This window comes from Falco peregrinus, chromosome 16 (genome assembly GCF_023634155.1).
Source record: "Falco peregrinus isolate bFalPer1 chromosome 16, bFalPer1.pri, whole genome shotgun sequence".
In the NCBI taxonomy this organism is placed as follows: Eukaryota; Metazoa; Chordata; class Aves; order Falconiformes; family Falconidae; genus Falco; species Falco peregrinus.
Genome location: NC_073736.1, coordinates 3209775 through 3232451, shown reverse-complemented (window position 1 = coordinate 3232451; position 22677 = coordinate 3209775). Strand labels below are relative to the sequence as shown.

The 22677-nt window shown below is 54.4% G+C and overlaps 1 protein-coding gene across 2 annotated transcripts; it reads left to right on the top strand.

Annotated features, from left to right (window-relative positions):
* Positions 1–3161: 3161 nt before the first annotated feature.
* On the top strand, positions 3162–22677 carry PPARD (peroxisome proliferator activated receptor delta). 2 transcript variants are annotated; one of them, XM_055819757.1, is made up of 8 exons: positions 3162–3243; positions 7554–7642; positions 18464–18698; positions 19407–19558; positions 20301–20439; positions 20975–21177; positions 21507–21957; positions 22343–22677. In XM_055819757.1, the coding sequence occupies exons 3-8, from the start codon at positions 18563–18565 to the stop codon at positions 22588–22590; spliced, it is 1329 nt and encodes a 442-aa protein (XP_055675732.1). In that variant the 5' UTR covers positions 3162–3243; positions 7554–7642; positions 18464–18562; the 3' UTR covers positions 22591–22677. The 2 variants fall into 2 exon arrangements, with proteins under 2 accessions (XP_055675732.1, XP_055675731.1); XM_055819756.1 differs by having other exon boundaries at positions 21504–21957.

The following is a 22677-nucleotide window of genomic DNA, read 5'->3' as shown; positions in this document are numbered from 1 at the left end:
CAAGAGGCCGTTCCTGCGGGTGCCAGCGGAGCGGCACGGCTGCCCCAGGACAAAGTGGCTCTTTGTGCCCATGAGGGTGACTGGGTGGCCCCGTCCCCCAGTCCCACGCAACCTTGCTGACACACAGAGAGGGTAACGGGCGGCTGCAGCCCTCGTGGTGACAGCTGTGGTAGCCCTGGCCCTGCAGGGGCTGCAGGTCAAATTCACCGCCTCTCCTCCTCCTTCCCGCTGCACTGGGACGCAGGAGGGTGGTCCTGAGCAGCAGCATGTCCCCTACAGCCCTTTGGGGTCCCTGCCTGGCCCTGTTCCATCCTGGCCGGTCCACAGGGACATGAGATCGCTCAACTCTGCGCAGGTTTTCCGGTGGAGTGAGGCCTTCCCAACACGCTGCACTGGAGGCCGGGGCTCTGTCTTTCACCAAGGGGTGTGGGGGCCATGGTATGAACCGCTGCACCTCCTGGGGTGACCCTGGCAAAGCTGCTCGTTGCTGTGTGCAATCCGCAGGCAGAACAAGAACAGTGAGGGTGCCAAATACCAGTCTCTACTGGGAAGGAAATGGGCTGGGTGGAAATGCACTGATGGGAGACGGCATCCTCCCTCATTAGCTTCATTAGCTCAGTCTTGTCCCTGATCAGGCGCCAGAACAGGTACGTGCCACGCCACACCTAAGGCAGGGAGGAAGAGGGCCATCCCCACCCGTCTCTGTGGCTCCGTGCCGCAGCCTTGTCACAAGGGCTCTCATCCTGTGCACGACCCCCGGGAGACGCGGGGCCGCATCCCTGCCCGTGGCAGCGCCATCGCTTTCCACCAGCTCCAGGGCTGCCTCGTCCCTCCTTAAAGCAGCTCGCCAGAGCGCTGCTTCTGCTCCAGAGAGCTGAGTTCCCATGCGGCAAAAAGCTATACATTAATTGCCGCAGGCAAGGACAGGAGTGGAGGGAACAGCCGGAACCGGTGTCAGCACCTGCCTTTGATCTGCTGCCAAGTCTGGATGCGCCCGGATCTGCCTTATCCTCCTGGAGTGGCCAACCGAGGGCTGGAGCTTACTTAAGTCAGCAGTTGATGCGCACTGTCAGCCTGCGCCCCGGCACCTCTAAGAATAAACTGCAGCAGGATCACGAGGAGAGCTCACGGAGGCGCTGGGAAAGAGCGGCGCCATCCCACCCCCGCACCAGCGTGGGGTCTCCTGTGGGAAACCTCCTGGAGCTGTCTGCAGGGTAACATCACGCGCATGAGCATTTGCAGGCAGGTATGACCTTGCTGCTCTCTACATGAATCTTTCACAGCCCCAAACTCTGCTGTTGTGGCGCACTGGCCCAGGGATCCGTGGTTTTGGGAGGCCAGTTGCTAATTGTGGCTAATCTGCATTACCGAGGAGCATCACCTAAGCTCTGTGCTGCTCCTTGAGTAACTGTACTGGGAACAGGGCCTGTGCCTTTTAAACATAACATCACTTATCAGATTAGCCACACTGTGGTTTACCTAGGGTGTGAAGGTATAAAATTAGCTCCATTGTAAACCTCGAGTAACAGCACTGACAGCAGAAGGCTTGCAGCGACTCCACTGGGCAGCTGATCTAGCCCTGGGGGGGTGGCAAGCAGCGAGGGGCTCAGACTGAGAAGGGGAGGAAAGCCCCAGGGCTCCCGCAGCACCTTGAGCGGCGTGATGGTCCCGAAGCATCCAACAAAACACCTGGCCAGGCAGAGCTGGTGGTGGTGTCCTGCAGGCGGGCTTGCTACCTGGTCTGCAATGCCAATTCCCAGACCAAGTTGAGGTATTTCTATTCCTTTTTTCTAGTTTGTACCAAGTAGGGAGCCAGGTGGTCACCCACAAATGCCTAGCTTGATTGCCGGAACTTCGCATTATTTACACAGTTCAGGAAGCAAAGACATCATCCTTCATTGGTTTAAAAATTACATCATTCCTTCATTACTTAATACTCAAGTTTCCTCTTTGTCAAGTAATTCTCTTGCTTCTCACGTTAATTAGTTCACATGCTGTGTCTTAACTCCTCTTTGGGTTCTGGGGGAGGGGTTCTCGAGTCGGCAGTCAGTGAGTCAGTAGTCGTGATCTCCCCTGCCAGAATTCGCTTTCCCCTAGTTAGTGCTTCTTGTGGTAAACTTCCAGTCAGCTCACCCATCTTGTGGTGGTAGTTCCTCGTTTAAACAAAGAGCTTGCTGGTGCTTAACAAAGCCCTTAGCAGGCCATAGAAAAAATGCTTGTGTCTTGAATTAACCACTCACAACTCATCTGTTCTGTCTTCAAGTCAAACCTCTAACAATACATTTGATTTTATGAACCTCTTAATCATTTGATGTCAGTCTCAGCACTCTTTAGACCTCAGGTCTCGGTTTCATTGTGTGAGACACATCTCTGCGCCCTCCCCACACTGGTCGGACCATTCTGGGCACTGCTGGGGTTCCTGTGCAGGGCTGCCCGGCCAGGGCACAGCAGCACATGCCCGGCCTGGTTTCTGCGGGCCCCCAGATGAGCCACCCTGCCCGTGACACGGCGCTCAGCACTCCCCTGGGACTCTTCTCGGGCCTGTCGCAGGAAGGCCGGGATCCCGACCTCCTCGGGCCTACCCCGGGAGTGTCAGGATCCTGACCTCCCCACTGACCGGTGGGGAGGCCCCCGGGAGGCTGCTGTCCCCTCTGCCCCCACAGCTGGTCCCGGCAGGACCAAGCCCCCCACCTGGCCGCGCCGCACAGCCATGGCCCCCTCTCCCTGCACGGCAGCAAAGACCCCGGGGGAGGCTGGGGCTCAGCGGCCGGTCCCTGGAGCCGCGGCAGGGCAAGCCGCAGGCACTGGGGCAGGGTGGCCGTACCGCCTAGGGGCAGCAGGCCCTACTGAGGCGCCCCTGTGCGCAGGGGGCCGGTCCCTGAAAGTCCTAGCGCCTCCTGCAGCCGCCACCCGCCGCCATTTTGCGCCTGCCCCGCGCCGCGCTCCCTACCCAGCATGCCCCGCGAGCAGCGCCTACATTTCCCATGAGGCCCCGCGCCCGCTGGGCAGTGGTGGTGGGTAGTCCGCGCCCGCCAGGGGGCGCCGCGGGTGGGGGCGGGCTTGGGCCGTTGCCGTGGTGACGCGGTAACGACTTCCCGGCGGCGGTGATTGGCTGCGGGCGCTGGGGCTGCGGTGGCGTCAGGGCGGGCGCGGTGACGTAAGGGGGTGGGGGGCAGCAGGGCGCCGCCGCCGGCGGCGGCGGCGGGGGGGAGCGGCGGGCCCGGAGCGGGGCCGCGGCGGGAGGTGAGCGGGGCCGGGGCGGCGCGGGGGGACGTGGGCACGGGGCGGGACAGTGGGGACGGTGGGGGTCGTGAGGGAACAGGGGACGTGTGGGGGTGTGTGTGAGGGGGGACGGGGGGCATGTGAGGGGACAGGGGGTGTGTGAGGGGCGACAGGAGGCGTGTGAGGGGACAGGAGGGGACAAGGGGGGGTGTGAGGGGGGACAGGGTGTGTGTGAGGGGAGGGGGCAGTGTGAGGGGACAGGGGGGTGTGTGAGGGGAGGGGGCAGTGTGAGGGGACAGGAGGGGACGAGGTGTGTGTGAGGGGGGGACAGGGGGTGTGAGGGGACAGGAGGGGACAGGGGTTGTGTGAGGGGGGACAGGGGGTGTGAGGGGACAGGAGGGGACAGGGGTTGTGTGAGGGGGGACAGGGGGTGTGAGGGGACAGGAGGGGACAGGGTGTGTGTGAGGGGGGACGGGGGTTGTGTGCGGAGAGGGGGGGGAGACGGAGAGCGTGTGTGGGGACTGTGTGTGTGTGAGGGGGGACAGGACATGTGAGGGCACAGGGAGTGTGTGTGAGGGGGGACAGGGGGGGGTGTGCGGGGACAGGGGGGGCAGTGTGTGCGTGTGAGAGGGGACAGGGGGTGTGGGACATTGACCGTGCAGAGGACGGAAGGTGGGCGGCAGGCGTGGGGTGGAGGGGCAGGCTGTGCTGTGGGGTGGGGGACGAGGCTGGGGAACGGGGGCTCTCTGTGGGTGCAGGACCGAGGAGATGGGGTGCATGGGGGGCTTTCTGAGGGGTGGAAGGGACAGGGAGCTCTGGTGGCGTGGCTCTGAGCATGAGGAGGTAGGAAGGGACTTTGGGGACAGTGATTTGGAGGGGGCCGGGAGGGCAGGGACACATCGCTGACTTTGGGGTGCGGGCTGTCATTCCTGCTTGGGAAATCAGGGAAGACAGAGGATAGGATGTGGCCCATACAGAGGAGGCTGGGGGGACAGTCTGCCTTTCTCCTCTCCCAGGGGTGAGAGGCAGAGGGGGAATTGCCCTGTGGTTTTACGGTACCAGTGAGGGGCACTGCTGGGGTCTGGGGCTGGAAGGAGGAGAAGTAAGAGGGTCAGGATGGTCCATCAGTGGTGCGTCAGGTGGGGGGTTGCTCGGGGAGAAAGGATCTGAGAGTCCTTTTCTCATCCCTTGTATCTCCACATTCTGCTCCTGCTTCCCCTGAGATCCCAGATGAAAGATGTTTACTTTTTGTGCCGTGGTTTTCCCACGTATGAAGTAGGGGAACTGCCACCTTTATTAAACAGCAGCTCTAAAGCTCTTGAGTGTTCTGCACGAAGTGGCTTGTCCTGCGCTGCCAGCGCTCGTAGCCGAATGCAGGAAGGTGGTACCTGCATGCTGGCTTGGCTGAGTGTAACTTTTAATTAGCTTTAAAAGCGCTTGTAAAAAATCCTAGTGGAAAGGTTGAGCATGCAGAAGTAGGTGACGGGACCTTGAAGCAAGAGACCTAATTTCCTTTCACCTCCTGCTTCCTAGCCTCATTTGTTCTACCAACCTGTTGCGTTTTTTCCTTCCTTGTTGGCTAGCTCCAAGCTCTATTTTTATAACCCGCTAGGATCCTGTTGTTCCTCCCCAGATGAATTTTGACCTCCCCTTTTTCGTGTGGTCAAAAGGCCTCCTGGCCTTGCTATGCTTCCAAAAGTTTGTGTGCACTGACACACCTCAAGGGATGTTGAGCAGCCCTATTTGTTTATGATCAGAGAGCCTCCAACCTATTTACGGAAGCCAGTGAATGAAGGTTCAAAACCCATTTACGAGGTAGGCGTGTTTGTGTGCCTGGGAAAATCAAGGCACAGAGAGGAAAAGCAGCTGAAGATGCAGCTTGTCAGTGGAGCAGGAGAGAATACACACCCTCTGTGACCATCCCATTTATGCTTTTTCCAAAGCATCTGTCTGTCGTCGACTGTATTGTGTCTGCGTGGCTTCAAACAGTGTCCGGGTGTAGTTTATCTCAGCCTTGGCCACCTTCCCCTTCAACAGCTGTGCTGGGAGGCCTCCTGCACGCGAGCGACGATTGTGCTTGTGGGAAGGAATCGATCTGTTGAGCCTCTACGTGTTGGGAAAGCCCCTGTGAATGGGCTGTGGGTGGGCAGAGAGGCAAACAGGCTTTGGACATGCTGTAGGATCTGGGCAACATCCGTTGCGGTGATGCAGAGGGATCTGAGCATGGAAAGAGGATGCAGCAGTGGCCGCCCCATAAATCGGAGTGCCAAGGCTGGTAGCAGTGTTGGTCTCTCAAAACGGTGACTTGCTCGTTGAAGCAGCCTGTGCCCCGTTTCTCATTTCTGCTCCCTCCTCCTGCCATCTCTCTTTGCGCAAACTCCCTCGCCGCCTTCAGCGGAGAATCCTTTTCCCCTTCTGGTACAGACGTGCTCCAGGCTGTGCTGAGGTGGGAGCTTTCTCTGTCACTTTACCGTGTGTCAGCCAGGGATACAAGAGGAAGCTTTCGGGAGGGATGTGCTGGCAGGCTCCCTCCGTACCCTGCTGAGCTGGTGCAAGTATTGCTTTGTGTGTGATGGTGATGGGGCATGCCCTGGCATTTAGCTGTGAGCAGGATGAGGTGAGCCAGTAATTTAGTTTTAATTCTCAGGTCTCTGGCAGCAGCTAAGTGCTCTGATCCGCCATGGGAAAGAGCTCAGAGTGATTCATGCCCTCCTTGACACTGTCAACGTTACACTTTGTTACTGAATCAGGGATGGGCTTTATTGCTGGTGGAGATGAAGAAAGCCCTCTCCTGATGTGCCAGTGGGATTGTAATGACTTCATTATTGTTTCTCATCAGGAAGGTTAAAGAAAAACTATCCGGGGTGTTCAGAAAAGCTGCCTTCCATTTTGGGAGGGAGGGGATGAGAAACTCGTGATAGTTTTGATGTCCTATTGTGAAAGTGAAGTTACTGTGTGCGGTTTTATGGCCCCTGCTAAAGCGGAGGGCTGGGTGCTGGATCTGTGCTCCTTCCCTCACCAGCTGACCTTCGGGCAGGCTTGTCTCAGCCCCCCCGACTGTAACCTGAGGGCAGTTGCTTTTTTCAAGGGGGGCGCTGTGATTTTTGTGTCACCAACTATGAGAAAGAGTGATCCTGATGCAAATGATGCTCCCGTGCAAGAGACTGGGGTTATTTTTTTAGATCTTACACTCATGCCCTCCCCTGGCTGTACCTGGGCTGCTTGGCAGCATGGGGAGCACTCTCCATGCTTGTGGTAGTGTGGCGGGAGCCTCGGCTTCTGGGGCAGAGGATTTGCTTTGTTTTTTTCACCCTCTTCTGAGCAGCTGCAGCTCTCAGTGCCGTGTCAGACCTGGGAGGTGCAGGAGGGCGTGCGGCACTGGGTGGGATTCACTCTCTGCCCTGAACTTGCTGGCTTGCCCCTCTCGTCAGGGGGCTGGTGATGCTGGGTTCGTTGCCAGCGCTTGGCTGCCTTGCAAATCATCCCATGTTGCAGGTAGCGATACGAAACGGGGCTTTTCCATGGGGCTGGGAGGAGCAGCTAAGCCTGGGTAATGTCAGGGAGGGTACATGGGTTCAAGTAGCATCATGTTCGCAACATCTTTGTTTAATATGTTAGTCCAGTTAGTCTGCATAACTGTGTCTAAAAATAGAACATATTTTCTCCCAAGTCCTCTAGTTCAAAGCCTCGTAAGCCGTTTTCTTTTTTAGTGTTGGTTTCTTACTGCTCTCCTGAGCCTGAAATTCATACAAGGCTATTTGCAAAGTTATCAGGAAAACCAAGAAGAGTGAATGAACTCTGTCGAATCCTTAAGTTTCAACCACCTGAGAGGCAAGTTCATTAAAGTTGCACTAACTTTAATGAGGCTGCAGTGGCAGCCTCTTAAGGGTGGATTAAGCAAGCTGAGTAAACAAGCCACCTTATGGCCACCACAGCCCTTTTTCTAGCATCAGATTCATGCATTGTCATAAAAGCTTGGGGTCGTCGGCCTCTGGCTGCAGGTGACCTAAGGTAAAGGTGACATTGTGATGCTCAAAGCCTGGTGAGGCACTGGGGCCATCTTTGACGGGTCACCCAGGGGTTTGCTTTACCTCCCAGTTTGCAGAAGCTGCCAGAGCCTGGGGGAGACGGCTGCAATCGCACGTGGCGGCTGTCCCTGCCACCTCCCCGCGGCACCGGGGGTGTCACCCCAGCCTATGGTTTCAGCATGCGGTAGAGGGAGTGTGTGTTTAAATTTCAGAGCTGTTGCTGGATCCAGCCCAGTTCTCCCAGAGGCATAAATATCTGGCCTTCAGCACAGCCGTGGAAATTCGTGTTGTGTTCTCTTGCAGATTACTTCAGTTTTCAGCTCTCTGTGCTGACATGGTAACTGAACGGTGGCTTTCAGCGACAGGCAGACAGGAACAGCTGCTCCGGAGAGGTAACCCTTCCCTTTCGCACGCGGGCAGTCTACCAAAGCACTTATCCTGCGTATGTTTTTAAAAACTTGGGGTAGGGAAGAGCCTAGGTAGTGTGGCTTGCTTTCAGCAAGTTTCACTTGTGTCCACGAGCTTAAATTTAAGTTTCTTTTCAATTTTGGACTCTATGCCTTAGTTTTGTTCAGTTTCTGAATATGATCTTTATGGATTTATGCTTAGGAGTACGCTGTGAGTATCGTGGTCAAATCCTGTTCTTCTAAGCCAACTGTTTCCGTCAGAGTATAGTGACTTAGTGTTTGGTTATTTCACTGATTTTTTTTTTTTTTTTTTTTTTTTTTTTTGACTGAAATTGACTCTTGTAGGCTGGGGAGGGCACATGAGAGCAGGCCCCATACTTGGGTAACCGGTCACCTAACGGATCTGGCTGTGCAGGTCTGGCAGCAGTACCAATACCGTCTAGCGCTGTGTAACTGCATTACCGGGACAAAGCTGAGCAGGTTGCAGCAGAGCGAGGACAGGGGTTTGGAGGAGGTGGTCAGCATGGGCTGGGGTGGATGTTGTCTTGCCTGCAGACCTCTGAAGCGATGCCTGAAAGTCTTCGCTGCGGTCATGCTGCACTCAGATGCTGCATGTATCTTCTATCGGTGCTGGTGCTGGCTGCGCGTAGAGGGTGGGTTTATTTTTGCCGCGACACACGTCTAAGGTGTTTAGCTGGATGGAGATGTTTTCTGTGTCAAGTTTGTGCAACTGTTGTGTTGTCTCTGTTCTGGCATTTGAGACATGGACTTCCAAGGATCGTCGCCGGGCGTGGAGAGGATTTTGTAATGAGCCGCATGAGGCTTTGCTGATCAGAAGAGCATTGTTGTACAGAATTGCTTACTGATGTTAATGGTCTCCATCTCTCTAGTGTGTTGCCCGTTGACAAATATGTATTTTTGTACAGTACATCTTACTGCCTTTCAGGGAATATTTCATCTGTGGCTATTGAATTATGAACTGGAAATGTGCAAATGTTTTTAGAGACAGAGGAATTAGCACAACATTAGACTCTTGGGCTTCTTTGTGCAGCAGGGACCTGACATGCAAATGATTTTTTAATTGGATGAGATAATGTTACAGTGCTTATGCCTGAAAGGTTATTTGCTGCCAGAACCCAGCCTGGCTTGCCCTGACTATGAAATTTTAAAGATGTTGGTTTATTTTGTGATTTGTATTGGCTCTCTTTCTTCCTAGCAGGAATGACTGCCCTTGCTGATAGCCACAGATTTGTCAGGCTGTGTAGCTGCTTTCTCATCAGGCGCTGCAGAGCAATCTCTGCTTTTCTAGAAGTGTCATTATTCAGGGATATACTGCTTATCACTGCTGCAATAATTTTGGAGACTCTGGGAAAGTCTAGACAAGCAGAAGTGATTTCAATAGTGAGTACAAATAAGATTTTTCTGTAGAACTAATTTTATTTTATAGTCTGAAATCCACTTGCATTGGCAGAATGCCTAGGAAATTACTTTCCCAAAGCAGAGTTTGGCGTGGAATGATTGATGCCAATATGAAGCCTTTTGGTCAAGGAGATTGTGAAATGCATCTTCCCCAAAATAAATGTTTTGGGATGACTTCACTGGGCCATGCTTGATTGCAGGAAGGGTTTAGATTGCAGAAGTGGTTCAAGATGTATCTTAGTTTCAGGAAGCCTTCTTGAAATGCTCTAATATTCACTGTTATGATCATAGCGTCTGGAAAATGTCTGTGTCCTCCAAGGTTTGGCCAAGAGCTTGTGAACATCAGACATCATTTGAGTCAGATCTTTCGAACTGGCTTTGCAAAGGGCCCTGCAGTGCATGTGTGTGTTGGAATGCTTCCCTGGGGATCCCCGTGGACAGGTTCTGCTCAAAGGTTTGGGGTTTGCAGCAGTCGTGGTTTGCAGGGGAATCCTCACTGGGGGTGAGGTGGCAGGGTAAAAGCACAAGCCAGAAACACAAACATTTCTTGTGGTGCTGGGTCAAGCCAGAACGTATCTCTGAGGCTTGTGGAGAGCAACAGCCAGATAATGTCCATGCTAACCAGAATCGTTGCCCTCATGCTGCATTTTCTGGTTTACCCTGGCCTGGAAACTGGAAGTTGGAATAGCAAAAACCAGAACATGTACATTCAACCCTGTAATGTAGATGTGGGATGGAGACAGGAAACGGTTCTGGTAGTTTAAATGGGCAGATGAGCTTTCCTACCTGAGCTGGTAGGGAAGCATTGCCCTGATGGTCTGTCAAGACAAACTTTGCTATGAACCATACTACTGCCTAATGAATGTCTCATTAGGAAAAGGCTTTGTCAGGCTGAAGAGAGGACGGGTGAAATGGCGTGAAAATAAGCAGTGTTTTGTGCAGTCACCTCGGTGATGGGAACCTAAGCTCAAACCCCTATCCTGCCTGACCTTTTACAAACGTTTTTTTTGGTGCAGCTCTTGATTTCACCTTAATGCAAGCCTGGAATATTTCTGAAAATGCCCAAATCTGCTTTTCACCTTTAAGTTGATTTTATGGATTCTGCTAGAGCTGTTGGACCTTCAAGGGCTGTTAACCCCGTGAGGGCTGATGGTCGGAGACCCACATCTCTGAAAAAAAATACATGGGTTCTGATGTGCATGGGGTAGGTGTTGCGTTGTGGAACTTTGGGACACAGGGATCTCTGGAAAAGGGTAGCTGGTGAGCGTGAGCTTGGGGCTGAAGCTGGTGGAGCCTGCTGAGCTCCCAGCAGCTGGCTGTTGGGTAGTGGTGGTCACTGGTTTGCTGTGTGCCTCTGCTGCTCTCTCTGTACCCCCAAGATAGTGCCAAAGACATGAGGATGTTATGAAAGGTGCTGATGCTTTGCTCGAGCATTTTGTTTTCTAGGGGCAGAGGTGGAAATCCAAATGGTCAGAGGACACTGCCATCCCTCATTGACAGAGGAGTCTTGGCAGGATCACGCTGACATGATTGCTGCTTGTATCGCTGCTGAAAATGCAGGGAAACTTCTGTTCCTCCAGTCAGCTCTTGGTGTGTGAATGTGGCCAAAAATAGTAAGGAAACATCATTCCCCTCTAGTTCCCTGAGAGGCTATTGAACTAGTTTGTGTAACAAAGTTATTCTAATGTTCTCTGGAGTTTTCCATATGGAGATGTATCCAGCCAAACTCGGCCTCCCTCTTTTTTTCCTGCCTTGTGGTTGAACTGGAGGTGCAGCGAACATGGTGATTTTTTTTTTTTTCTAACCGCTTCGGTGCGTATGTCCCCAGGCCCTGCTGAATCATCTGAACTTGTGCCTGGGCATAATCGCTCACTGTCAGCTGCATCCTGGGATCAGAGCGGCGTGGCTGGTGCCCAGGATATTTTGCTAAGGTCTACAAAACCAGTAGCGCTTTTCTGGGAGTCCGAGTGTAAGCATAACAAAACTTACAGGCTGGTGCATTTATTTTATTTATATTTTTTTCTTGGTCAGCCCGTGGGATCTAAAATCTCTGTCGCTGCAAAGAAGAGAAGGCTTGCTACTGTTTTTGTGGGCGTTTTCCTGGATCTGAGAGCACTGGCAGCCTAGCAATAAAATTTGCTGGCCTGCCGGGTAGTTGGCTCCCGATGGCAGGCTGCACGCACATGTGTGTGATCCAGAGCGACGCATTGGCCTGCTGCTGCTTTTCTACCCCTTGTTGCTTTTCTGGGGAGCTGATTGCCCCATCCAAAGCAGAGGTGACACTTGCTGGTGTCCCAGCAGCACTGAGACTTCAGGGAAAAGTAAGATGAGTCCTGGTGTGCGCAGCACTGCCAAATGACAGCCTAAATCACTGCCAGCAGTGCTCCTGATCGCAGTGACAGCTTGTTCCACTTGACGCTTCCCTGGTTTTCCATTTAAACGCTGCTCTGAGTCTGTAACACCCTGTGCCCACTGTTTGCCTTTGGGAGTGTTGTTGCTGTTCCCATGAGCTCCCCTCCCTCGTCAGCCCGGTGCTATAATTACTGATGTTCCTGAAACCAGATCTTTCCATGTGTCCTCCTCAGGTCCGGGAGGACAAGGGGGCCGTAAGCTAACCCAGTGCCCTGGAGTAAAGCACAAGACTTCAGGGATTTTGGAAAGCATCAGCTTACAGTGGTTTGGTGGGTTCTTTGAGCCGTCAACCTCTTCACCTTCGGCTTGGTAAAGGAAAAGGGAATATGTGCCAGAGAAGCCACCTGGGATTTTCAGAGAAGAAGCAGGGATGTGAAAGCTGGCACCAGTGGAGCAGCAAGCGGAGGCTGCTGGAGGAGCACAAATCGGAGTTGCTGGGCTGGGTGGTGGGTCCCTAGTCCTACCAGGAGACGGGAGCAAGCCCGTGGGTTCAGCGTTCCCTGCGGACACTCAGCCATCTCTGCAGCCCTGTGCAAGCTGCTCTGTGCCTCTCTCTTAGCAGCGTGCGTGCTCGGTTTGCAGCCGTGTTCCCAAAGCAGTGCCATGGCTTTACAGCCACCTCTGCTGTACCCGGGGGTGCGGTGGGGATGATCCTCTCTCCTTACCAAACTTAAAGACCTTCTCAAATAGCAACACTTCTGTGCTGTTTCAAGCTCTGAGAAGCCCCGGTGGTGTCACCTGTCTGGTACCTGCTTGTTTCGTGGCTGTGGTCCTCATTCCAGTGGGGCAGATCCTGGGTGCTCTGGCCTGTCCTGGGTTGTCAGCAAAACACAAATATCAGTCAGCAACTGCCAGGATGAGATGTGCCAGTTTATTTGCTGAAAGTAATCCTAGAGATGCTTCGTTTAGGAATGTACAACAGGAGAAGACGGTCACAAGCAGTGGGGTGTGCTGACCTGCGGCTGAGGCAGCCAGAGTTGCGAGCGTGACTGCAAACCGGTGTCCAAATCTGTAATACAGGAATAAACAGTAACGCTTGGCATCGATATGTTCCTCTGTGCTTCCAAAACATGCCAGCTCTGTGAGCTAATGCAGCAAGGAAAGGATCAGGAAGGAAGCACTGTAAAAGTCCTGGGCTGGTTTTTTTTGGGGGGGTAGGTCGGGGTTAGGGTGGGTTGTTTTTTTTTTATGATGAAGGAAATGGAGGTGTGGGGGTTGACAGGATTTGCTGAAGGTCATGAAGCAGGACTTCAAGTAAAAGCTAACAACTGCTCGGCTTTTTACTTCCCGCCCTGCTGTTACCTCTTCTGCAAAAGGCAGTGGCGGAGCCCGGCTCATCAGAGGCTGAGGAGGGCAGGGAGTCTCTCCACTGGAAAGGTGTGCAGGGATGATTGTTGTAGGAGCATTAACCTTTTCCCAGTACCTGCCATCTCAAGATTTCAGAGCACATCTGCTATGTGCTTGGAGCTGCTGGAGCCAGGGATGTTTGCAGCTCCTGATGGATGGATTGAAAGAGAAGAGCAGCCAGGCAGGACCCCCCTTTTGCATGTGCTTTGAATTCATTGCCCAAAGTCTGACTTGCTTCTGTTTCTGTGATACCTCTTGTTCTCTGGAAAAAAACAGCACACGTGAGCAAGCAGGAAGTTCCTTTTGGAGCAAAATATCATAACCTGGTTTGGGGGACAGCATCAGCTGTGGTACAAAAAGAGAAGAGTCTGGTGAGTTTTGTAAGCTTTTTAACCTTCCCCCTCCTCAGTGTCCAGGAAGTGGGTGAGTTAAAACACACTGTAGATATGTGATTCATTTTGGCAAGCCTGGCTGCTCAAGGCAAGTGAGGGAACCTCCTGCACCCTCTGTCACATGTTCCTGAGTAATTAGTAGCAACGCGGTAATAGCCGCTCTGGCAGCACCCTGCTGTTTAGTCGGCTGGGATCACACTTGGTGAAACACAGGTAGCCCGCACAGGGCAGCGTCGGGGGGTTCACAGGACTGGACTGGGGCATGGGGCCGTGGCTGGCCAGAGATGGTTCAAGGGGAAGATCTGGCCCTCACGTGTCAGCACTGGCCAGGGCTGCGTGGAAGGGCTCTTCCTTGCTAGCTCTAGTAGTCCATTTCAGCGTGTAGCTTGCCTTGCAGCCAAGACTTTGAGTAAGGGAGCAAGCACTTGGGTATTAAGTGTTGCTGACATCTCATTAGCTAATGAGGGGATATGTTCATCTTTCAGGAACAAAACCAAACATGTTTTCAATGTTTGGCTCTCCTGTTTTGTGCACTTAGTTACCTTTCCTGTACTGCAGCATCTGCTTAGCTCTTCTTTGGCTTTTAGTAGTAGTAGCGGACGTGTAGGAGGAGGAAAAGAAACTGGTACTTGATCAGCAGATACTGAAGCAGTGCCAGAACCCAAGGGATGCTTGCAAATGATGGCCAACAAGCAACAATCACATTTTTTAATGGATTCATTTCAGTTTTTGTTTGTGGATTCGATATGCGCTACATGTCACAGAAGGTGCTGCTGTAGAGAGGGCTGAGTTCTCGTCTTGCCCCTTCCAAAAGGATTCACTTTGTTGCCTGTGAATTTGGCTAATATTTTTGTCCAGAGGAATAAAAACGCAAGCCTGAAGTGCTCCTGTGGTAAATTGCTTTACTTTGTGATTCCTGGTGACCTCTTTTACAGTAACTTGAACAACTGCTTTGAGCAGATAGACTCTCTGGCTTGGCCCTTGGTAGGTTTGGACTTTTTTTTTGGCACTTTGCTTTACCTGGAAACTCCTGACTTGCAGAGAGGGATCTTGTGAGGTGACACTCCGGACTGAAGCGGGGGACATCTGTATAACTATATTAGAAATAAATCTCTGCTCTCCTGGAGAGGAATGGAGACAGTTGTCCTCTCTCCACCTCCATGAACACACCAAAATTGTCTTTTGTTTGAGCTCACCATCACTGAAACTAGGCCTGGTTGAAAACATGAGGTCCTTCTCATTACAAGCACTTCCTTCTCTGGTTTGGTGGCTGTCTGGCTGCCAGCACCTGGGTGTCTGTGTTGAAACACACGTCTCCTCCTTGTGGCACTTTGCGTGTGGGACTCTTCTCTGCTTCTCTGAACTTGGCTCCAAGGTCTACATGCCAGTCAGCGGTGAGGAGCTGCCGGGCCAAAAGGGTACAAGCTGCGGGCTGATGAATGGAGGCTCGGATCTTGTTTGGCTGTGGAGAAGTACTGCCTTCTTGCAGGGGGTCCACGCTGAAGATTTGTCTCATTTTAATTTTTATTCCTGTGGTTTTTCCTCCTCTCGTTGTGCCATGTCTCACCCCGTTCCCACTGTACGGTTTAGCTTGGCATAGATGCCAGCTTCTGCTTCTAGTAAAGATAAACCTGCTGCCCGTGCTGTTTGCAGTGTGGGAGCGGGGCAGCCAGCAGGCATCTGCCCAAGCCTGGAGCCAGCAAACAAACCCACCCTCCGCCAGCTGCAGGCTCCCAGGAGGGAGGTGGCTATCTCAGCCAGGGTTACCAAAGCTCCTTGGAGCGGGGGTTGAGGCAAGGGCAGAACAAGTCACGAGATGCCTGTCCTCTTGCTAGTTCCCATCCTGTAGGAAGAGGAAGGGAAACAGCTTTGCCGGTTTCTCCGGAGAAGCTTAGGAAGGAATTCAAGGTCCCCGTCCTTGTTTCCATCCTCTCTTTCCATCGCTGCCCTGTGACAGCTGCCAAATGGAAAAAGGGGGTGGCTACTCCAGTCAGGAATCTGGCTTCTCCCTGCAGCTCAAAGCTTGTGTGCTGTGCTCCCATGGGTGGCTTTTTAGCCAAGGGGAGGAGACCAGGTTGTCCCTCCTCTGGCTCTGCCTGCTTGGCAGCTGGATGTGGAGGCACCGAACCGCTGGAGAGGTCCTGGGGTTGAGATGGGCCCTTTGGCCATCGACTGCCATCCAGGCAGCCATCCCCCGTAGCGTCCCGCCGAGATGCAGGGCTGTGACAACCCTGCCCGTGGCTGTGCTGGCAGGGCAGGTCCCTCCTCGTGCTCAGAGGGACAGAGTTTGGACCAACCTCTGGGAGCTCCAGCTTCCCAGGACACCCAGCTCTGAACCGCAGGGCTGGCAGGGGCATGGAGGAGTGTGTGTGAAACCTTGGAAAATCCCAGTCTCTGCATGCTGCCGGCTCGGAGGGGAGGGAGGGGGGTCTGCATCTTTCTGGGGGCCCTGCCAAGCCGGCTCGCTCCGTGCCGGGGTGTGCAGGCACAGCCTGTGCCCTGCCTTTCATCCAGGTGGTGGTGGCTGCCTTGGCCTTTCATTTTCTGAAGGCAGGGGGTGCAGCCTCCTGTTGAAATCAATCCCTTTTCCCTCCTCCTCTCCCTCTATCTCTGTGGTTTAGAAACTAGGGAAACGGGAAAGGGAAAGGCAGGTGTGCAAACAGCTCGCTCAGCTTCCCTCTGCCCAGGCCCCTGTACTCTTGGCCTGCAAGGAGATATTAAAACAATACATTCGGAGCCTTCTGGTGAAAACTTTTCTCTCTCTGGCTGTCCAGCCACTCTTGAAGGGTGGGACCTGAATCCTTATCCTTCCCGTAATGCCTGTGGGCACATGGGGAGCCTTAGCTGGTGCCTGGTGTTGCTGTCTGTGTACATATTGCCCTCTGCTTTCCCTCTTCTTTCCCTCTTCTCAGGGCTGTATGCCTATCTCCAGGCACACCAAGTCCCAGCACAGTTTTGAGTTGCTTTGGTGGGTTTTGAGGAGCAAAGCTGTGTGTCACAAACTCACTGCCACCTCAGGAGTACGCAGCCCTGAGTAGACCCGATGCATAGAGGACAGCATGCCAGGGATGCAGCTGAAAGGGTATGTCCACGTTGTTCCAGTGGCACTGTGCCATGAGGCATCTGGGGCAAAGCAGAGGGCTCGATCTGCACTGGGCTTAAAGCAGGTGGCTGTGCTGGATGCTGGGACAAAGGAGAGCTAATAAGAAGCTCGTTAAGCTGCTGCTGGACGTATTTTCCACTGTAGACTAGTTTCTCCTGCCGCGAGCTTCCCGCACTAACTGCTGTTCCAGGCAAAAGCGTTTTCCTGATGTTTGTACATTCATTTATATATAGCCTTCAAAACGATCAAGCTCGTTACCCTCCTCCCTCCGATGAATAGGTGTTCCTGCCTGTGTGCCATGTCCCACCGCGCGGGATGTGTGAGCGGAGGCCAAGGATAACACAGCCCTTCAATGGTCCCTTAGTGCTCTTGTGGAGGCGCGGGAAGGGAGCGCTCTGCCCTTGTCTAAGCACCCCTCTGCCTGCTGCTGCTGTACAGGAGAGCAGGGCAGTCGCGCTTGCCTTTGACATACCTCTCCTGGACACAAAGCCATCTGCCCTGCAGTCTGAATTGCCAGCATGGAGAGGAAAAGCAAAAGCCCCCTCACCCGTGGGAGACCCAGGCTCCGAGGCAGCGCTGGCTCCAGGCCGTGACTTGTGTCCTGGCTTTGCAACGTGTTTGCGTTCAACCTCCCCGCTCACGTGTTTTGTTCTCTCCCTCGGCTGCTTGCTTCATCTCGCAGGGAGCTCTGACCTTGCTCAGCGCTGATGGCTTTCCAGCGAATCCAAGGAGCTGGCTGCGGCTCAAGTTCAAAGTGCCAGGTGTGAGGGTCTGCTGCAGGAGGGAAAACGAGCCCAGGGAGTCCTGGGTCACTGCTGCCCTCCCTGAGCAAGCCCTGTGCTGTGGCGTGGGCTTGGGCAGGGGGTGCAGACCATCCTAGCGTGTGGGGGCTGCCCTGGTGCGAGTCCCCTGCGAGTAGCTTACTCGCTTCACATTCAGGCAGGTGGCTTGAAGATGCTGCATGAGTTTAACTTGTGCCTGCACGTTGAGGCTTTCCTGGTGAAAGCTGGATTTCAGTGGCTTTTTTGATGGATTTTTCTCCACTTAAAAATAGCTCTTTTAAGGTAGTGGATGCAACTCTACATGAACTGGGCTTGAGATATTAATTACTCAGAAGTCAGTTTAGGAATGAAGATCTGGAAGTAAATGAGTGCCGGGATGTTGCAGCATGAGCTGGACACTCAGGCAAGATCTGACACGGTTAGGAGGGAGGTGGGAACAGCTCTGCCATGATCATGGTACCGGTGATGCATCGCTTGCACGGCTTGAGTTTTTCCTGGGCTGTTTGGGATGGACTAAGGCAAACAAGGAGCGGAAGTGCGCGGGGGGAGGATGGGGCCGTTCCTCCCACAGGAAACCCAGGATTAGGACACTAGCTGGATTGTGTGGTCCTCACGATCACGCTGCTGGACCCCGTGGCTGAGCACAGCCCGGCAGCTGCGCGGAGCAACAGCAACACGTTCAACCCAGCAGTTCTTGGCAGAGGAGCCGAGGCCAGTTACAACACGAGTGAAAATAAACACAAATGCTGTAACTGGCAGCGCTGTAACGGGAAGGAGGGTGAGCATGGGGGCCAGCAGGAAGCCATTGGTCTTGCAGATGGCTTGCACAGGCCGGGGGCTTTCAGCCACTGCCTGCTGCTGCACAGAGCCCTGCTTCCCCGGCATCCCCCATCTACAGGCATGGAGCTGCTGTGTGGGGATGGAGGGTGAAGCCAACCCAACCTTAATCTTTCTGGTGCTGTTGGCTCTGTCAAACCCCAGTCTTGGCTACCATCGTGACATCCCAGGGCACCGGCAGCTCTGGGGGATGTTGCCTGGGGCACTCTTTCTGCTGTGGGACTTGCAAGCTGGGGAGCCCAGATCCCTGGGTGGTGTCTGGGCTGGTTTGTGATCAGGGCTCTGTCTGCTGGGCTTTAAATATGATTCTGGTGAGCTTTTGCTTCCTGGAGTCCTACAGAGTGTTTATACCGGAACACAAAGTGACCTTTAAAAGGTCCCAGGTTCTGCTTGTCTCCCTGGATAAGGAGAGCAAGCAGAGCAGGACCGGCGTGGTTACACACTGCCCTGCTGCTAAGGTGCTCTGCGTGGGCGTTCAGAGCTGAGGCCGCGCGTTTCTCCCTCTGTCCCGCAGGCTAGCAGGAACAGCCTGGTAGGGTCCATCTCGGATAGACGCGGATGATGCCAGAGCTATGACAGCGATTGCAGTCTTGGCACTGAGGGGTGATCAATTATGGAACAACTACAGGAGGAAGTACCTGAGGTCAGGAAAAAGGAGGAGGAAGAGGAAGAGGCAGTGATGGTGGCAAGTGGAGCCTCAGACCCAAGTGGAGGACCAGACAGCTCGCTGCCTTCGAGCAGCTACACAGGTGAGTGAAGCCACGGGAGCTCATCTGTCCCCAGAGCATACAGGCATCCACGTCCTCCGGGCAGCGTGCTCGGCTGCAAGGGCAGCGGACCTGCCCACGAATGGAGTTTGGCTTGTTTTAATCTCTTCCCTTTGTGAAATAACGCATCGAGAGCCAAGTTATGGAGAGGCTTATTTCTTCCTCTGCAGTCACTGCACAGCCATTGGCAGCAGGTTGGGAGATGGGAGTTAAAAGAACAGGCCAGTAACATTGTGCCCCAGAGTGAGGGGACTCCCAGGGTGCCTGAGAATGCCTCCCTGGCCACTTCTCGAAGTCCTCAGTGCAAACTGATTGTAGGAACTGGGGGAGAAGATTTGTTGCTGCTGAAGAGGCTCCCCCAGAGCCCTGGGCGTTCCAGCTGGGCAGCCCCGTGCCAGCCACCTGCCGACTGGGGATTATAAAATTTGCTGGTTGGGTTTCATTGCCTAGACATGAATGCCAGAACGAAGAAATCAGTATTGATGTGCAGTCTCTCAGCTGCTGGGTGCACTCGGGGCACTCTTGGCTCTGGATACGGCATCTGCCTGCAGCCAGTTAACTGCCCAGATGCGATGCCAACAGCAGGCTGGGACAGTGCTGGAAATCCCTCGTCAGCCCCATGGCTGGAGGAGTTAGATGCTGGATTTGTGGCTACTACATGAAAGGACACATCCCTTTGTGTGTTTGCAGACCTTTCGCAGAGCTCCTCTCCCTCCCTATCGGACCAACTGCAGATGGGCTGTGAGGAAGCGGCCTTGGGAGCACTGAACGTGGAGTGCAGGGTCTGCGGAGACAAAGCCTCGGGGTTTCACTATGGTGTGCACGCCTGTGAGGGCTGCAAGGTACGCACACCCTGGGGGGGGCTGGGTTCAGCAACACCGGGCAGAGATTAGATCCCAGGGACCATGCCATCCCTAGATTTGCAGCAAAACAGGGAGGCGGGATTGACTGATTGTAAAAAACTCATTTGCAGTTTTTTACTGCAGGTTGTCCAGAGGGTGTTGCAAGCACTCAGATACTGTCCTGGGAGAGGCAGCTGAGATGTGTATGGCCCAAATAGTGCCCGGTCGTGCTTTACTTTGTAAGGCAAATCCATCTGTCCCCACAGGGACCCTGGCTTTGCTTTTGAAGATGCTTTCTGTGCTGCAGATCAGCAATGAGCCATGTGTTTATCCCCCTGGGATCACTGGCCGCAGCTGGGATGTGCCTCCGAAATTCTTTCCCCCGCAGCAGATGCCAGTGGGGCTGCATTAGCTGCCCAGGTCCTGCCAGACATTCCTGCAGGCTGGGGCAGGCTTGTTCCTCCATCCCTCCCTGCTGGCTGCCGGCAGCATCACACACGCGGCTCTTGCACCAGACCCTGGGCTTCCCTCCGTGGTTTCCTCTCTGCAGCCCCCTTCTCCCACTGCACGACCTGTCCTTGGAACAGAGACCCTGTTTGTGTCGGTGACCCAGCGCTCCTCCTCACCCAGCTGAACCTCCGTGAGGCTCCTGGGGATAATAAACCAGCCTGGTCCCCAAACCACAGGTGCTAACACTGCTGTTCCCTCGTCCCTCTGCGCCATGTCCCACTCTGTGCCGCAGGGATTCTTCCGCCGGACGATCCGCATGAAGCTGGAGTACGAGAAGTGCGAGAGGAGCTGCAAGATTCAGAAGAAGAACCGGAACAAGTGCCAGTACTGCCGCTTCCAGAAATGTCTCTCGCTGGGCATGTCACATAACGGTGAGTGTCACCACTGCCCACAGGCCTGGCCGTGGGTGCCGTGGGGCCATCTGCCCTTCTACGAAGGGTTCACACAGGGAGGCTGTATGTAGCTCGCGTTATCCCGTGGCTCCCTTCTTGCCGGGGAATCATCTTTCAAACCCAACGCTTTGAGCCTTTGGCTCTTCCTCCCCTTCTTCTGTACAAGAAGGGGCTGTTCATTCCCACCGTGCAGGCTGGCTGTCAGCACAGGCCATACAAGTTGACCCAGAGGGGCCTGGACACGCAGGTGGCTCTTTTGTGCTGGGATTTTTAAACTTCAAGTGTGACCGTCTTGTTCCTGGCCAAGCAGAGGTGTTTATGTGGGCAGCAGGGTTTGTGCGAGAGCCCAGAGGGTGGGGATGGGAGCTGTGTCGGCCAGGCTAGCAGAGTGGCTGGTTCATGAAGGTGTCAGTGCCAGAGGAGCTGCAGCCCTGGAGAAGCAGAGCTGCTTCCCTGGACGCAATTCCTGCGGTTGTCCTCAGTGTCCTGACCCACCGGTGTTGGTGCCCCACAGCAATCCGCTTCGGCCGCATGCCGGAGGCAGAGAAGAGGAAGCTGGTGGCGGGGCTGACGGCGAGCGAGATCAGCTGCCAGAACCCACAGGTGGCCGACCTGAAAGCTTTCTCCAAGCACATCTACAACGCCTACCTGAAAAATTTCAACATGACCAAAAAGAAGGCGAGAGGTATCTTGACCGGGAAGGCCAGCAGCACACCAGTAAGTTGCCTCCCCAGGGCAGGCAGGGTTGGCCGTGACCAGTGCGGTGGGGGCTGTTTTCTGGCAGGTGCTGCACATCTCCCTCCTGCTGTAGCTGTTCCCCATGCACCAATTCCCAGCTGCAGCCAGGTGGGCTCTGCACATCCTGCCCTTTGCTGGGAAAATTCCCATCGTGCTGTTCCGGGTGGGTGCGGATTGCGCGGGCACTCTCAGCCCCAGTGGGGAGAGAGCAGCAAAGGGACGGGCAGACAAACGCGAGTGTCCTTGGCGAGGCTGGTATCTCCAGTCGCCGCGGCAGGTTCCTAACTGCTTGCTTCTTTTTCAAGCAGCCTTTTGTGATCCATGACATGGACACCTTGTGGCAGGCAGAAAAGGGGCTGGTGTGGAAACAGCTAGTGAACGGCATTCCCCCCTACAAGGAGATCGGGGTGCATGTCTTCTACCGCTGCCAGTGCACCACGGTGGAGACTGTGCGGGAGCTCACCGAGTTCACCAAGAGCATCCCCAGCTTCCTAGGCCTCTACTTGAACGACCAAGTGACTCTGCTGAAGTACGGGGTGCATGAGGCCATCTTCGCCATGCTGGCCTCTATCATGAACAAGGATGGGCTGCTGGTGGCCAACGGGAACGGCTTTGTGACCCGCGAGTTCCTGCGTAGCCTGCGCAAGCCCTTCAGCGAGATCATGGAGCCCAAATTTGAGTTTGCTGTGAAGTTCAACGCGCTGGAGCTGGATGACAGTGACCTGTCTCTGTTTGTGGCTGCCATTATCCTGTGCGGAGGTGAGCGGGCGCTCTCGGCCACGTGAGTGTCAGGGAGAGTTCTCCCGTATTTAGAGGTGGTTTGGGGGGGGGCTGAGCTGCAGCTGCCCTGAGGTCAGCCAGGGGTGGCTTAGGGGGACGAGAGGGAAACCGAGCAGTTCGAAAACCAGAGCTTCCCCGTGGCAGTGATGCTTAGCAAGCTTGGAGCAAGAACCGGGAGTGGCATCTCCTCCTCGTGTGCTGCTGTGGGATGTGTTGTCCCAGGGCACACTTCTCCCCTTGTCTGATTGACAAGGCTGGAGTCATGGTGGGTGGGTTACTGTCCCCGTCTCCCTGTCCCCAGGAGGAGCGTGTGCTTTGGAGGGCTGCACCAAAACGCTACAGCTGCTGTGCTTCCTCCCCACAGACCGTCCTGGCCTGATGAACGTGAAGCAGGTGGAGAAGATCCAAGACAACATCCTGCAAGCGCTGGAGTTTCACCTGCAGTCTAACCACCCCGATGCCCAGTACCTCTTCCCCAAGCTGCTGCAGAAGATGGCCGACCTGCGGCAGCTGGTGACAGAGCACGCCCAGCTGGTGCAGAAGATCAAGAAGACAGAGACGGAGACATCTCTTCACCCGCTTCTGCAGGAGATCTACAAGGACATGTACTAAGGACCTGTTATTTATGAGAATGAAGCCATGGATTCCCATCAAGACTCTTTGTACAGAAGCAAAGAAATCCTTTCCCCGTGTCTTCCA